This window comes from Telmatherina bonti (assembly GCF_933228915.1).
Source record: "Telmatherina bonti genome assembly, chromosome: 13".
In the NCBI taxonomy this organism is placed as follows: domain Eukaryota; kingdom Metazoa; phylum Chordata; class Actinopteri; order Atheriniformes; family Telmatherinidae; genus Telmatherina; species Telmatherina bonti.
Window position 1 is genome coordinate 24,020,630 of NC_136611.1, and position 18,238 is coordinate 24,038,867.

General features: G+C 37.9%; 1 protein-coding gene across 2 annotated transcripts in view; it reads left to right on the plus strand.

Annotated features, from left to right (window-relative positions):
* Positions 1 to 18,238, plus strand: part of bin3 (bridging integrator 3) — a 31,528-nt gene that overhangs the window by 8,883 nt on the left and 4,407 nt on the right. For both annotated transcript variants that reach the window (XM_079251378.1, XM_079251379.1), the window contains exons 4-7: positions 2,973 to 3,034; positions 5,591 to 5,727; positions 12,725 to 12,765; positions 17,603 to 17,744. In XM_079251378.1, the coding sequence (XP_079107504.1) occupies positions 2,973 to 3,034; positions 5,591 to 5,727; positions 12,725 to 12,765; positions 17,603 to 17,744 (382 nt within the window). The remainder of the gene's footprint in view (positions 1 to 2,972; positions 3,035 to 5,590; positions 5,728 to 12,724; positions 12,766 to 17,602; positions 17,745 to 18,238) is intronic.

Sequence of the window (18,238 nt, forward strand, 5' to 3'; positions counted from 1 at the left end):
AATTGCCAGTTTATCTAAGTTGTGCTTAATCGTCTTACAGCTCCAGTTATTTCTGTTTAACCACCAAAGCAGTTGTTTCACCCACTTTCAAATAAGTTTGATAGTCTTGTGGGCCAGAATTTCTGATCGGGAATTGGTCATAAGGGGGTACTCACTCTTCATGACTACGTGTAGACTGCATGAGACATGACACAGAATTGGGCCAAAATTGGACTAAATCAAAAACTAGTCGTACGAGGGGAAAATCAGCTCAAATTGGGTGAAAGGTTATATGCTTGCCATTAGGGGGGGGGGATGTTCCTCAACAAGATTATTGATTAAAAAGACGTAAAGTTTCAAGTCAAAGAGACTAACACTGATCTATGTGGATGAACTTTCTTCATACACTGTGGTCTTCTACAGAAACATATAAGTTGCACCTTATGGATACTGTTCCACTGTTCATCCTGATAGCGGTAATCTCAGTGTACTGTGTGTGTGTGTGTTTGGTATGTACTGGTGCTTATAAACATCAAGCCAGTATTTCAACATCAGCTAACGGTGTGTTCAGACCAAATGCGTTTTGAGCGTCAAAAACGCTCGACACTGATCTTGCTACGTTGCCAAATCAATAACATTCAGCTTTTTAGCAAGGAATGGTTATCCTAAATATTGCACGGAGTAAATGACATCTCAGTCTGGGTTCACCACAGAAATCCTCCAGGAGCTCCGAGCTAGTCGCTCTGATTGGTTGACGCCCTGCGTCAAGCGGCCAAAGATCAGCTTTGCCCATCTCTGGCTGGAACGTGTGTTGAGCTTAAAAAACGCTCAACTGCAGCTGGTGCCAATACCAGCACTACAACAACCTTGTTTAAAAAGAAGTGTGAAGCTAAAAAATGCAGTGTTTTTAAAGGAACAACTATCAATCACTTTTTAAGATTGAACTTATTTAACTCGTAAAAAGTGCATTTGGTGTAGAAGTACCAAATCTGTACAGGTGTATTTATTTTTCAAAATGTTTTTCAGAGAACAACGTAGAAAATGGTTGAGTGCAAATTTCTCTTCAGCTATTTAATGTACACATGTTAAGCCAAATCTCTTACATAGAATTTGCTGTGGTTTTTTAACGTGTAAATTAATGAATTCCAAAAGATTTAGCAAATATATGGCAGTTATGACACTGCCTGACCTGGTTGTTGTGTGAATGACATTGACCTGAAAACGGTGGAATTGTCAGCATGCTAGAATGCCTGTTCATTAACAAGCATTTGATTCAGGGTGTATACTTGAAAGTTGCAACAGAATACTATCTTTCCAGTTTTCACCAGACAATATAGCATAATGATTGTGGCTGCACTGCCTGACATTTGGCCACTGGTTCAGGGAGCAACAGCTGTTTCAACAGGTCGCCCTATTAGCACCTTTTAGAGAGAGCCCTGACTCTCAGCTGGCACTCAGCCAGAATGGCTCTCTCATTGTTAGTGTTCTGAGAAAATGGATAAGATGCAAGAGTATTGTGCAACACATTTTTATGTAGGAGGTATTGTCTGGAACATGAGTTTAGCATGCACAAACAGGCACCACAAGAGTGCATTTTCAGTGTACAAGCTCTGCTCTGAAAGCATGCTGGAGTGTTAAATTATTTTATTGTCTATTTTTCAACCAGGCTTCTGACTGGCAGAGTTTTGTCATTAGGCTCTATTTTATTCATGTCTTATCTTTGTTCTTTCATTACCCCCACTTGGAAACTGCCAGCCACATTATATGAGCTTAAATTAGTGTTACCAAATAATTTCACTTTGTATTGCATGCATTAAAAGAAACATTTTAAAAATGGAGGGGCTTCTGTTCACAGATGCAAAGCAAAAAAAAAAAACTGCGTACAGGATCCTGAATTTGCACACTTTTGTCTCCTGCTTTACACCTCTAGCTATTTGAATGATGATGGAAAAACTGTCAAAATATAGAGCAGCTTTCAGTCCTCCCGTACCACTGTAGGTGTTTAAAGGGGAGTAGATAGATTTTAAAGACAAATGATGACGCGACTACTTCTGTCACAAAGTGAATGTGATCAATTATATCACATGATCAGAAACCCATCTATTTGTGATAAATTATACTTTTTTTTTTATTTCAGAATGTATGTGTGGCAGGGAGACCAGTTGCATCTTATTTATTAAAGATTAGAATTGTCTCTTGGTGGCCTTATTTAATTTTTTATTGAATGTAAGTAACTCCTCGTAATCATACTTAAATTTCGAATAAACTAATAATGGTCATCTTTTAAAATCCCTTGGATTTCAGTGTCAATGATTATGATATTCATTTTTTAATAAATACATATTAATTTCCAAGCTGTACTTAAGTTTTTGTTATGTAGCTTTAAAAAAATCAAAAGTCCTTATATTTTTCTGGCCCCATTCTTACAACAGAAATCAGATGGGATTGCAGTTACTGTTTCATATTTAATAAAATCTTTAGAACAATGGGAAGAATGGTTGAAATGAAACTCCACAATATTTCATCAAACCACGAAAAAGTGATATGATAACTGTCTCTTGGGAGATCCTAAACCCCTTGCTTGCCTTAATTGATATAATGAATGGCATATGTTTCAGCCTCCGTAGTTGGGTAATTGCCTTTTTTAACACCCATCAGTGGATTGTGTGCTGTGGAATGATTGAAGACATTAATGCTTTTCAGCAGAAATGTATTTGACAGTAACAAGAAGGGTTCCCTGTATTGTTAATTAGCTTACAAATTTTATGTGAAAGTAGTGAAATGTTATGCGTCGTTCTTTCTGGAAAAATATTTTATACATTCATTAGTACTCTTTTTGGCTTTTCTTTGTCCATATTTCTATGTATTTGTCCACGACAACATGTTTAGTTTTTGATACTTTTTAAAGTTTAATGTTTATAGATAAAATGGAAAATGTTGAGATGATGCTGTACTAGGCAAAGTGTCTCATAATCATTCTTCTTTTCCAACAGACTGGAGGATCAGACAAAAAAGCTTCACAAAGACATGAAGAAAAGCACCGAGGCTGATTTAGGTGTGTTCTTTCAGCAATTTATGTGTTATCACTGGGTTTCCATTGATCTCCACTTGTTCACCAACATACTTGATGTAGCTTGGCAGGTTTTTCGGGGATAGAAAGATGTTTGGTGTTCTGGGTTTATCTGTAGTGTGTTAACTCTCCAAATTGTATAACAAGTAAGACAACGAGAATATGAGCCTCTGCTTTTTTGCTTCTTTGTAGGCTTTTCTACACTATTGTTGGGGTTGGATTTAGTTTTTTTGTGTGTAATTCCCACTTAGATTTTCATTTGTATACTACTTCTGCTGTTAATTCGTATCATTTTTTTGCAACACCAACCATGTTTACTCTGTATTTATTTGCTTATTTGTTGTTTTTGAATTTATGTATTTTGGAAGTAGCAGTAGAAATGGCCTGTGGTAAATAATCATTTGTGGGGGTGGAGGAGTAGCAGCGGATGGAGCAGCAAGAGACTCCTTCATTTCCTCTCCTTTGTGCTCTGAAATATGGATGTCTGCATCATCAAAGTGTCATAGCTGTCAGGGCCTCATTATTGTTAATGGATTCCATCTGTTGAACAGGTCCCATCTCCACCAACTGTTACCCAGTAAAGAACTGGACTTAGGCTGCTTGTCATCTACGCATAATCACCTGTCGTCTTACACTGGTCAACATTAATTAATTTAAAAGTAGCAATATTCAGAATTCAGTGAGAATGATCAGGTAGGGGGGAAGTATTACCATAGGGGTCTTATGGCTACAATTTAATTTAGAGGACAGAAGTTTTGTATATTTGCAAAGAAAACTGTTGTAAGTAAGTATTTATATAAAAAGTTTACTTAATGTGAACCAGCATGTCTTGCCTCATCCTTTGTTGTGTTTCCTCCCTCTGCCTAATCACTACTGTGGTGGTCTGCTTTGTTTTTGAGCAGTTTCTCTCATAAGTCTCTTGTATTGTGGAGAGACACCAGTTCCAACATGTTGGAGTGTTGTTAGTGATGGTAGTCTTATTTCTGTGGTCTCAGTGAGCTTGGACTACCATTGCCAGTTGCTGTCTCACGTGTGTTTGGGTTGTTGTGTATCCCTGGACTAGCAGCATAATGACATTGAGGACCACCATCACAGAGGCCTGGCTTCCTCACAAGAAAGGAAAATAATGGGCCAGGACAAGAATGAAATTCATAGCACCTTAACTTGTAACTACTGTTTATTGATTATCTGGAAATTACTTATGATGCCTCTAGTTCACCTTTTGCTTGTTAGGACCCGAAGAAGTTAAGACTAGAGGTTCAAATGGTAAAAGATGCATTAACAGCCCTTTTTATATATTATTTATTATTTTATACACTAAGATCGGGACTGTGCCTTGCTTGCCCAAAAATCAAATGTATGAATCATATACCCTGATGAAGTCCCAACTAGGGCTGGGTATCACCACTAATTTCCTGAATCATTTTGTCAGTCTATGTAAAACAGCCTGATGGAATTAAATCCAGTTTGATTCTACATCTATTCATTTACAGATATTTTTCAAATAAAAAAAAAATCTAAATTTATTTATGTATCTTTTTTAATACCAAAGCGCAGCTTAAAGTGCTTTACATAAAAGTAAATAAATACCACATTAAAATAATTCTAATATCAAGTAAAAAAAAAAAAGCCTTCACATACCCCAAATGTATAACCTAACCAAGTAAAAACAACCACCTAACTTTTCGTGATCTCTCACAAATTCATGTAGACATAAGCCTCCGGTTTTCAGCTGATTGATAAGTTGTCCGATTCGTGCTTTATATCTGCTGACGGAGGTGTGATCACCAGTGTGTGTTTGTGGCATCAGGGCAGATCTTTCAGTGGACAGGGCTGCTATTACATGCCGTTACGTAAATCAGATAAATAACATTGGGCTTTTCAGTCTGTTGATAGAAGGATGAAGCATAAACCTATTCTGGAGTAAATGTGACTTTAATTTACTTCTGTTGTGGTTTGGTACAGTATGGAAAAACTAGATCAAAATAAATGAACTGGAGACAGCAGTTCTCGTTATAATGGTTGGGGAAACACTGCTGGTTTATTAACTGATTTATTTCGGAGTCAATTCACGCGTAGTGACATCACTTCCTGTTATTTTCCAAACATTTTGCTTTTGAACATGACAGCCTACTGTCTTAGTGTTTGCTGCTGTGTGAGAGGCACTGTTAAATAGTTTTGAGGTGAATGTATTTCTAGTGGTGAATGAAAAGATTAGAATTTTGCATTATCTCAGCAAGAGACCAATTTTTAAATGGGAGCAACACAATTGTACATGATAAGATCTGGCTGAACATCAGTAAGTCAGCTGAAAGTAGGCTCAATGTTGTCACAGGAAAAGGAAATGTATAAGGAAAAATGTAATCTGTTTGATGATATGGAGTTATTTAAGTATGTGAATACATTCAAATCAATAATTTTTTTTCTTTCTTTTTTTTTTTTTTTTTTTTTTTTTTAAATTAAATTAATCTCTGATCTTGACAGTATATTATTTATTAGTTTTTAACACTATTCTCTGCTATGTGTGTTTGTGGCTGTCAGCCATGTCCAAAGCGGCAGTGAAGATTTCAGCAGATCTACTGAGTAACCCGCTATGTGAACAGGACCAGGCCTTTCTGGAGTCCATGACTGCTTTGGATACAGCCATGAAAAGGATGGATTCCTTCAATCAGGAAAAGGTTTGACTCATTCCAATAGTTAACTTTTTTTTTTTAATGACTGAACTAGCTCTTTTTCTATCGCTACTTTTTCCTCGCAATCTTCCATCGGTGTTAGTATATTATTGTATGTGATTTTCTTTATTCTCATATACAAAAAACAAAATTAGAAAAAAAAATCTGTTGAAATTGGATGTTTTCACAATGGCAATATTGAGCTGCCTGTACACTAAAAACTATCCATATGTCTTTCCCTTCTGCTGTTTTTGAAAAGCATCTGTGGAATCACCCTCTGTAAGCTGAAGCTACTGGTTATCATTTGTGAAAACTGATGCATTTGTGACTCACTTGTGTCTAAAATAACTACAATTGAGGGGCATTTTCTCTGTAGGAACATTTTCCCTGCTGCAAAATTCATAGGAGTTACTCATAGCTTGTGGAGTGAACAAGTGTACTGTATCGCTTGCATTGCTTACTGAAACAAACCTTTGTCTTCCTTTTAACCTTGTTTTGCACTAATGGAGCACCAATATAGTCCAAAAAACTGCAGCAAGAAGACAGTTCTTCTCTGTGAAGTTTGTCCTTCCCAGAGAAAAGCCATGTAACCAGATTTTTATAGAGCACTGTATAGGCCTGAATGATATCTGGAAAAAAAAAATAATTTCTGACCCTGTTGCAGTTGTTATTTGGTTTGCAATTCAATCTTTTTTTAATTTCACTTTTTGTTCAATTTTCATTCAGAACTATATTTTCTATATGAGATGGATGATTATCACATGACATTTTAAATGTGAACTGCTCTATATTGTCCATAAGGTTCATGATTATGCTCTGTAAAATTTCAAAGTTGATATGAAAACCTCGCTCACCAACAGCAAGATGTCCAAAACCCAGAAGCCTGAAGGTTACATTTTTTCTAGATAGGTATATACTTTGTCCTTGTTATTAGATAATGTTTAGGTTCAGCAAAGATAGCACTATGTGCTTCCTTCCACACTTGTAGTAAAAACGAAACTTTTTTTTTTTAATATATAGACCAAAGTACTAAATTATTTTTTATACTGCACACAGCAGTATGAGTCTCAGCCTGACAGTTTCACAAACAGAAAATACCTATTGGACAAAATATGGCTTCAACCACCTGGACATCAGATGAAAATCCTGAGTTACTTAAACTCCCAGAAAAGTGGAGATGGAAACACTGGTGTTATGCTGAGAACTCCATGTCCATCATGGAGATAGATGAAAAAGCTCAATCTACCATTGATCAATATTATTTTTAGGTTTTATTAACATCAGCATGTTATCCAAGATCTGTTGTAATCAACTGTACTCAGTAAAGCTGTCTTTATTAACTTTATTAGGAAATTTCAGAAGTCTGTTTACTTCCCTCTGTGTTTCAGTCATTTATGGGAAATCTGTGTGATAAGGTTTTAAGATGTTACTTCACAGCTGAGTGTAGCTTTCACATGATGTTTAAATTAAACAAATAGCCTACCTTGTCTTCGCCTTGTCTTGAGGTATGCATTTTACTATTTTAGGAAAAGTTTCATGGGCTTTGCATCCCCCATTGGTTCAAAGCCCACCCAAGAATATGATGAGGGAGAGTAACTCACTTTTTCAGCAGTTATGCACAAACACTCAGTTACTCTGTCTTCTCTGTTCTGTGGCCGACTCTTTTCCCTCCCTATCCCTCTCACCAGCTGTGAGAGTGTGGAAATGATAAGTGAGCAGTGTTGGGGGTGGCGTTACAGTAACGAAATTAGAAATAAAGTAATGCACCACAGTGAAACTAATTACTTTACTGTACTGTTGTAATGCACATTCCTGCATTGCCCACACTGTGTTTGTCCTGTGTGTAAAGTTCTGATCTCTTTGTGCTGCCCGCATGTGCCGTCTGTGTGTCCTTGTCTCGACACGTTGCCATAGAGATTGATTTGAGCGGTAACTGCTCGTGTGTCCACTTCATAGAATAAAACAAAACAGTTTATACCTGACTGGAGTTTTTATGACACTGAAATTCTTTTATATGACTTTACAGATCAGTGGAAGGAAACTCTTCTGTTTGTTATATCAGCTGATCAGTCTTATTGATCAGCTGCTGTGTGAAACCATTTTGCTGTCAGAGATCTGAAAATGCAGATGGCTATAAGATTATATTCCATTACAAATATAATTTCCTTTTGTGCGCTCAGGAAAACATATAACAGAAACTTGAGCTGGAAGATCTGATCTGGAAGGTGTGGGCCTTACAGCAAAGCATTAATAGATCTAATTTACATGAGAGCACAGAGTTGATGAACCGGGCGGGACTTATGTCTCACAAATGTTTTTGTAGCTCAGGGAGTTCTAGTAGCAATATGTATTGGCATGGCATGACCTCATCATACCTTACTTTATGCTGTTGTTTGTGGATTTTACAGTGCTTAAATGCTGGACATGACAATAAAAGTAAACAAAAAATAATAATATCTATCCCACCAGATTAGAGTGATAGAAGCTGTTTGCAGGAGTTATTTGTTAATGTGAAGAAACAGTGCTGTTAATATCGCCTTGTTGGGGGGGGGGAAAAAAAAAAAAAAAGAACGTTGCGGCCCCTTTAAGAATGGTCAAGCTAGAGAGAGATAAACACTGCGTCAGCTGCATTGGGAGCAGAGGAAGTTAGCTGTGAGAAAATGCTTGTTTAGCTATGAATAGTTGACTATACGCATTAGAAGTAGACACCACACAACTTTTCTAGTTCCAGCAAAGTCCTGTTCACTGCTGCTGGGGAAAGTGAAGGTAGTTTACCCCAAAGCTAGCTGCAACTTCTCTTTCACTCTGCCTCTGGCTCTTGGTTTGGAGGCAAGTTTAACAGCTGCTCTGTTTACGTTTTTGCTGATAGTGAGGGCGACCAGAGCAGCCCCGTTACTAAACTGTTAAAGAAATATTGAACTTCAGGACCTGCTTTCTCATTTACGATTAAACAATAAAGGACAGTAAAGCCCACACAATATTAAAAACATAAGAGTGTAAAAAAATGTTTTATGCCTGCAGTTTCCATTTGAATATAATGTATAAATAAATATATTAATGCCATAAAATAGAATAGAATTTAGTAGGGAAAAAAAACAGATTTTAGCTGTGAAGAGGTCATGTTGGCCCAAATGAGTTGGTCAGAAATATTTTGGCCCCAGACCAGATTTAGTTGCTGACCCTTGATCTATGTGGTAAATTAAGAAACAGGAAAGTACATAACAACAAGTAGTGACGTTGCTTTTTCAATGCAGTAACAAGTAAAGCAATATCATTACAATTTACAGTAACGAGTCACTAATTACTTTTTTTGGTGACCCTAACACTGTAAGCAAGTGTGGGGAATTGAACACAATGCAAATCCAATATCAACATATTTAAATCTCAGAAAAAGCAGAATCAGAGACAGATACATTTTTAACTCTCAAAAGGAGGGCCCTGCTGTTGCACAAGCAAGAAAACAAGAAATACATCTGAAGCGAGGGAATTTGTAAAACTGTTTGAGTGATTTGCTCATCGCAAGATTTAATTGTGATTTTAACTTAAAAACAATTCACCTTTACTGCCGGAAGAAAGAAGACACTATAAACATCAAATCACATCAGCAGTATGGCAGGTTATTTGGTAGCATAAAATAAAGCAACACTCCAGGAATCAAGAGGTGTTAAACATGTATAAGCAGTCTGAAATCAAGTGTACTTATACTACCAGTTTAACAAAAGTAAGGTCCATGTCTTTCTCTGTGTACCTCGTGATATATATATATATATATATATATATATATATATATATATATATATATATATATATATATATATATATATATATATATATATAAATAATGTATATAAATTATATAAAATTTTAATTCTTTGTGTCAACACATTTTTTTTTGCATTTGCTGATCTGAAAAGTATTTTCATTTTATTGCTCTCACCTTTGCACATTCCCCTAGGGCCAGCCATAGATAGAGTTTTTTAAAGAACTTTAAACCATGCAGCTTTTTCAAACAATACTTTGTAAATATCAGTTCTGGCCTTTTGCGTTATTTACCTTGTATAGTTCATTGTTTGATTACAACAATCTCCACAGGTAGCTAAGCATATTGTGAATCATAGTGGCGACTCATGTGCGTATCCTTAAGGCACGAGACTGTGAAGAGTAGAAGTTTAAAGGGAAATAAAAATACAGCAGGGACCACAGTGGATCGCATTTAGGCATATGCCGATTTACTGTTTTTCAACTTTGTCTTCTTGACTCAGTTTCTGCTAGTAGGTGTTTTAGGTTTTCCCACCTATTGTATCTTAAAATATATAGCTGTTTTAATTTAAATTTGCCAGCCAAAATAATTTGACCTTTTCTAAAGCAATGATCCATTAAGAGGGAAATCATGTTGTTTTTTTGTTTTAAACTGGTTGTTCATTTTATTTTTTCATGGTATAACATTAAAGGAATAACTCACCCAAATCTCAGTGACAAATGTTTCCATGTGGTTGAACAGACATAATTTATGTTTACGATGAGAACTCGTAGTTAGTTTCTGCCAAAATAAACAATAACCTTTCAACAAACCATAATTATACAATATTTATTTTTGTCTTTTAGTTGTAATGTTGCAAAAAAAAAAAAAAACGATTAAAAAAAATTCAAATGATAAATTTGAAAGTAATGTCAATGTTGCACAAAAATGGCAAGCTGTATTGAATATAAAGGATGGTGGGAGTTTAGTTGCCTCCCTGCCTCTTCTGCACCAAGATACCAGTCTTTCAGACAGACTCAAAGCTCATCAAACTTTACAGGAGCCATTTTTGAGAGACTAGACAAAGTAAAATGTAGGTTGGACTGAGCGTGTGGTTTGTGACCTAGGGTGCGTATGGTTTGGTGGAGTGCCCAGGACTACACTCCTGCCAGTGTGACTGTTTTCACAAGAGTGCTACATTCCTCAGATGTATCATGTCAAATGAGCTTTTTTTTCTCTCCGTTTTTACTATCTTTTGAATTCTGAAGAAAAATCTGTTGACTGTAAACATATAAGCAATGTTTTGGATTCTGTAAGTCCACCCCTTTCTGCTCATGTTATCTAAAAGCATCTTCAGCATCAAAGAGCAGATTTTGACAGCTCGTCCTTACCTGATTTTCTCTGCTCTTCTTTGAGTCTTACCAAATAAAAATCTTCGCCTCAGCTCAATATTCTGTTCCAGATTTGGGCTGAGTTTAGTGAGTCTTTTTTTGTAGAGTGGCTGCAAGTGAGCTTAAGGCATAATAGTGATTGTGAGAACTTTCTGGTCAGTCTGCAGTGTGTATCACCTCTAGGTTTCCTAGGTGTTTATAATCCTGTACAACACACTGGAACACTACTCTGACTTCTCCCTTCAAGCTTGCTGTTTCTGACGGCACCGACAGCAAACCTTGTTGCTCCTGCAAAACAGACACAAAAGCATCCACCCTTTGCTCTTCTCTGTGTTGAGACGAGATGTTTTGCCGCAGGACTCACAAGTGAGAGAGCCAGCAGATAAAACGTGCAGCAATAATGAAGGCAGCAGTGGCCCAGGTCTGTGTGTTTATTTCTGGGGCTGAGAAGGGCGCACAGCCCCGCCGGCACACTGCTACCGAAGCTGAGCCCCAGTGTTGATGGCGGCAGCGCAATAGAGGATGCTCCGTTTGGAGGGATATTGATTTCCTCTGCGATCTGTGTATATTTTTGGGAGGCCTGTGTGCCGGGATGGCCTCTGCCCCGTGACTCACTGATAGAGACTGCTGCTTGAGCATCGGCCTCAGGCTTTGCTGGGCCTCCAAGGAATAGCTTTGCTCCCCCCCCCCCCCCCCCCCCCCCCCCCCCCCCTCCCCCTTTCTGTGGGAAGGGGCAGAGGGTAGAGGGCACTAGCATGCTTAAGCAAATCTGCCGCTGTTATTCTCCCTCCTCGCTGTATGCTCTCACCTTAAAAGCAGCAGCACAGCTCAAGTCAGGGAGGGGGGAGATTGTGTGAATATGTAAAACAAAGAAAATGTGAATTCCCATGTACTTAGTTGTTATTGGTTCTCTGTTTTCCCTCAAACCACAATCAACCATTTTGTACTTGGAAATCTGCCTGTGTGAATCAGTGAGTGTTGCTGTATGTTCTCATAGATGGTTAGGGCCTTTTTTTCAAAGCACAGCTGCGATCTTACTTCCTTGCTGTTCTGTGATGACTGTCCTTCCAATAGCAAGTGAACATATGATTACTGGAGCTGCTCATTGTTCTCCTGCACCTGTCACTTTGCATCTCATTCTTTAAATTCATTGCACTGTTCCTTGCATGTTCGACACTTGAGTCGATTGCCTTGTTAACATAGCTCTGATACATTTGCTTTCTTAAAACAATCATTTTCACATCTTCAGTGTAAATTATGCTAGAAAGTTTATTGTGTGCTAAGTTCTGTTAATGAGACTTGGTTGTGAGGCTGGAGGCTTGAAAATGTGATGTTCGTTTACTTCCATTTAACACCCCCCTTCCCGTCTTCCCGTCCTTCTCTCCCCTGTCGGTTCTGACAACCAGAAGGAAAAACTGGAAAATATAAACTGTTATTGTTAAAATGTTTGTTTGTTAAGAACTTTCATCTCGTAAGGCAGCCCACCCTGCACAGGATTTAAAATCAGTTGGGTTTTTCTTTCATGTTTGTCCCTTGACGGTTTTATCCTTTTGTATCGCAAGCTCAATGAATATTCAGGGGTTTCTCCTCAGGGCTTGTGTACAATAAAAGAGTCAACGTCATGAAAGTTTCTTTCCAATCCCCCTCCCCTTTTTTCTCCTTTTTTTTTTTTTTTTCTTTTTTTTTTTATCGCTATGCTTGAATTATACACAACTGTTGGTGTTTGTGCTGCAGCGTTACTTGCAGCTAATGAGCAAGACATGTAGAAGCTACTTTATTTCTGGTGTAATTTAATTTGACAATGAATAACAATTGGCATTATCTTTTCCCTGATGATGTGTATGGTTTACGTTAACAGTTGTTTCTATTACAGGTCAACCAAATTCAGAAGACAGTTATTGACCCTTTAAAAAAGTAAGTGCATTTATTATTATTGATTAATAAATTTGTTTAATTCTTCATACTTTTATGTGTGTAGCTGCTGTAGTTTTCCAAAAGTGTCTTTCTATGAGGCTAGTGTCAATAAATAGTAGCAAATATGTGTAAAAATCTGTGTAGGGTGCCAGGAAGACATATTACTCTTTTTTTTTTCTTTTTTTTTTTCTTTTTTTCTTTTTTTTCTTTTCTCCAGACTAAAATATCTAGAAGAATTTGGAAAAGCATTGTATCGGCTATTTCATTTTGTTTCATGTTCCTTATGTTTGACATTCAACTTAAACTGTCTGGATAGATTTGGTCCAGTGGCCCATAGCTTTTGATCTTTTAACATATTCATGCCCTTCATACTTAGGGTTTACGGATGCTCAATATTTAAAATGTATATGCAAAGTTCTTCTGTACCCTTGATGTGTACTTTTCAGAGAGCTTGCGGGTATATAGTGAGGCATAGCTAACAAAGCAGTACCACTGGAAACCGTGGAGGCAATGTTGCACAGTATACCTTTCATTAGTGACTAGCAAAAGGAACAAAGAAGAGGCTGCAATGAATTTATTGGTTATGCATACCCCTGCAGTCTACTACATTGACTTTTTAAATGTCTTTTTCCAAGAATATGCCCTAGATTATCATAGTCTCTTCCAGCATTGCAATGTTTTCAACTGCCTAAAACCAACATCAGAAGTTGGAGGTGACCTCCAAACATTGCACTGCCTTCTGGTGGATACATTGCCTAACAACTATACCAATTTATTGGACACGTGGGATTATGTGGGCAGGGACATTTGACAATGTCTGAAATGGATGCACCAATTTTCCTTCATATAGAGAGCATAAATGAGTCTTTACAGAGCACAAAGTTTAGCTTCAATGCAGGACAATAATAAGGCCTTTAGTCAACTAAGAGAAACTGTAAAAATGAATGTGGGAATGAGGAGCGCTGGTGTAGTGAGTATGACTGGAAGAAAGTTTATTCTGTTCTCATTCCTATTATTCGCCCCCATTTGAAAGGCAGTGAATGAAATACCATTCTTTAAGTCTCACTTTGTGCATGCACACATACTTGCAAATCCAGAGATACAGAAGGGTGGGGTTGAACTATCCCACTCATCTCCTGGAGTGCTTAAGGTTTTACTTCTTCCTCATGATTCCTCCCATGGGATTAAACACGTGCTTTGTAAGAGAGCATGAGCATAGTGTACTGTAGCAAATCTCAGTTGACTCGTTTCCCTCATAAAGTTGTCATTTTATAAACTAACCATTGTAGAGAAACTCATGTGAAAACATGACCAGATTAGGTCAGAGTCTGCATTCAGCCCTCTCTCCTTCATGTGCTCTTGTGGCAGAGAAATGACAGGATGGAATGGTTCTAATTTCCTCTTCCTGGTGGGCGGCAGGCGGACGTGTGGGCAGGCTTAGAATATGGCAAAGGGCCCAGCTTCCTGGGCCCAGAGCTGTGGATTGGTTGAGGAAGAAAACTGTTTCAGGACCATGTACACTCACACAAATATACACATATGCAGACACCAGCCCAGACTTTTAAAGGGGTGTTTTGTCTTAAAAAGATGGTATTTTAGACTGTAACGCAAGTGTGCATCTGCATGGTTCTAAAATTGAGCAAAGGAAATAAGTTCAAATTTTATTGCCAAGCAAACTGACCTCTGCTTCACTTTGTACTCTCCTAAGAATTACAGCATTATGAATTATTAGTTTATGAAGGTGTCTTTTATAGAAAACCAAGACACAAGAGCTGCCATGCTTCAAAGCTTCCATTAAGATTCCATTAGTCCTACACTAATGAATATTTTTTTGTTGTTTGCTTAGCACAGAATACTCTGATCCTTTGGCATTGTAAATATAATTAGTAAAAAGTTGAAAAGAAGATTGTTGTGTTAATGGAAGACTTTTACTGGGTAATGTGTATATGTGTATGGATTGAGTGTTACATTTTATGATTGTGTCCATGTGTGATTGCTATTTAGAATGTGGTATCTTTATAATTCATGTCTGCTAAAACACAGTAAACAAATGTAAAAGTAGCTTCATACCTTTACTTCTGCATGTCTTTCTGTCAGGTCTAGACATATGCCTTGTTCATTTGCAGTATCACTGAATGACATCACTGTAAAGGGAGGCGAGTGCTTGGGTATTTAGGCATTCATGTTATCTAGGCCCCTAACCTAGCCCTTTCTTCTAAGTTGTTCTTTTGGATGAGATGAAAGCCAAGGCTGTTTTTGACTTTGCTCAAATTTGGTTGTTGAGATATTTTTCCCCAGTGCTTTCTGGTGCTTTGCCTAGTTTTGATTTTTTTTTCTTTCTCTCTTTTTTTAAAAAAAATTTTTTTTTTATTAAAACCTTTGGATAAAGGAGGCTTGAGTAGCATGTCTGTCACGTGAAAGTTCCCATGAGTTAATGCTCTTAAACCAGTTGCAGGTCATAGGTATGCTATATTACATTCACAGTAAGCATGCTTTAACTAAACTTACCATGTGATATAATCTCAGGTCCTTCTCTGTGAATGTGACTCATATAAACATCAATTTTTCATAAACAATGCATTTTCCCATATTTTTAGTGGCTTGTTGTGCATTCTTTGCAGAAGTGAGTTATGCTATGGTGATAGTAAAGAGAGACAGACAGCCTCACAGACCGAGGGTGTCTAGACCAGACTTGGGCTTGGCTGACAGATCAGACTGGCCTGTCTGTGGGTTGGCAGCTGCTCATATCCACACACTGTAGTCCAGATGCTATTTCCATCCAGCCTGTTCACCACACCCTGACCTGTCACATGGACACTGGTTAGACACTGCAAGGGGCCAGTGATATGTAACAGACAGCCCTCGAAACTGACCTTAAATGCAGACCTTTCAGGTTGACTTGCAGTGCTCGGACATCGAGGGAAATGTCCCGTGCTTGGCTAGTTTTTAGAAAGCGACAAAATATATATATATATATATATATATATATATATATATATATATATATATATATATATATATATATTCACTGGGATCATTGCTGTAACACAGGCAAGTCACTGTAACAGCGCTCTAAATACAAAGAGCGCTAAACCCACCAGTGAAGTGTCAGCATCCAGTGTGGAAAGGACAGGAATGGGTTAATGAGATGCAGGATTTGCATGGAACTCTGTCTGACTCTCAGCACCGGGACAACGTTGGGATCAAGGGGCAGCATCTCTGTGGGAATCACTTGTGGATGCACACAGAAAGCCGTTGTGGTTTGTTATGAGGAAACGATACCAGGTGAACTGCACTAGTAAAAACTCTCAGCTTTTGTCTCTGTCGTGTAAAAGCTTTATTTGCTGCTGTGTTGTCATCAGCCAGGACTGTGTTGGAGTGCAGTCATGCTTAGAGGGCAATTACATAATCCCTTGGCACTTCAAGTATGTGTACTCTGGAGCAAATAGTAGACGTGAGGATCAGCATCCACCCCAACCGTAAACTGGACCAGAGTGTTATATTATAAATAGTGGTAGAGCGTGGGCTGTGGGGCTGGGCTGGGCTCTGCTTCGTGATGTCACTCAAACACTATAAGACCACTTCTTGCTTAACTTCCTGTCGGAAACAATCCCTGCTTGTGAGACTGAACCTCAACAACAGCCCCCCCCAGCCCCTCAGCCCCTGGTAGTGTGCTTTGCCAACGCAGTTTTAATCTAGGATTTCACAGTCAATTCACAGGTTCCCAGTGGTTCCCTCATCTGCTGCACAGAGCAGGGCAAAGGTTGGCATTGAAAGAGAAACGTAAAACATGTAGCCCACACATTTTGTGGCTATTAACGCTATGGGTAGAGGCTTGAATAAGAAACTATTGTAGTAGTGTGCCTACACAGCTGATAAAATGCTTTAAATGACTCATTCAAAAATGGTTTCTCTAAATCTTCATTACAGTTGTTCTTATTACTGACTCACTGGGATCAGTGTGAATCATTTGGGAGCCTGCTTTGGAAAAATATTTTCACTTGTTTACATTTATGCATTAGGCATATCAAAACAAAAGACTTTCGTACCTCTTGTTTTCTTTTCTGCTTAGATTTATTTCATATATTGGCTTGGATTTAAGTTTAAGTTCCCAAATATGCTGCATCTCCTTCTTATTGCTTTTTAACTGTATGTTACACATGTACAGCTCTGTTATACTAAAACTGATCTACCCCTTTTAAAGAAATTATGTTTGATATTCAATGCATGTTTTCAGTCTTTTATTTTATTTCTATATTTTTGTTAGAAAACATTATAAGGTTTGATATTTATATTTTGTGTGCAATATTACTGTTTCCCACTAAAAGCAGCCACAAACCAATGCAACAAGTCCCAGGATGAAGCTCACTCCTGTTGCTAAGTTACAGATGAATGTTTTCCTATTTTTAGTGCTGGAGACCAGGATTCTTGTTGCACGAATATATTTTCATTTGGAATATGATAATTTCTCAAAATGAATTGTTTCATTCCATTTTAAACAATAGTAATTAGATAATAGATGAGAGGAAACTTGATGCAGAGCTGTCCTTTGGGGTTTGAGAGTACCTCTATAATAAGACGTTGTCGAGAGCAATTTTATTAAATCATAATGGTTTTTATTGAGTTGGTGCAACGCATAAGCGTGTCTGTAAATTCCATAGAGCAATGAAGTGTTTTCAGTAAGTTTATTGTCTTTTAAAACAATTCTTATTTTTCTCCAGACCTGATTCTGGGATTTTATATGATTCTATTTTTCACATTTTTTAGTGTACATTTTTGCATGTTTTTGTTTACTCTCCAGCCTGCTTTAAGTTTTCTGTTTGCTGGTTTGTTTCAGGTACAGCGGTGTCTTCCCTAGTCTTAATATGGCTGTGAAACGTCGCGAACAGGCGCTGCAGGACTACAAGCGACTGCAATCCAAAGTGGAGAAATATGAGGAGAAAGAAAAAACCGGGCCAGTTATGGTCAAACTTCATCAGGTACTGTCAGTTTGCACTGATGCACGTGTTTGGTCATGTCAAATGTTCCCTTTTACTCCAGGGGAGCAGAGTTCAGCTACGCTTACATGCTGCATGTATTGTGAATAAAACACAAGAAGTGGAGAGCAACACAAATGCTGACTGGATATGAACAAAAATAGTTGAGCACATGCATACTGTACATGTGCACTCCTTCACCCACGCAAGCTACCAGGCTCTCAAGTAGTGCCTTTTCAAAAAGGCACTGCTGCACATCTACAGGCACGTAATTGAGAATTGTAGACACACATACACACACACACACACATCATGAGGCCACAACAGAAGCACACACATTCACAGATAGTGCTGTATTGCCTCTAACACATCCTCACATGGTGAGCCACCCACACACACTGAGAAAAGCACTGTTAGGGGAACAAAGCCTTGAAGAGGCCCCTACATCCCTGCCCTTTGAATTCCTGTGCACTTAAAGAAATGATCCTCACACCGCA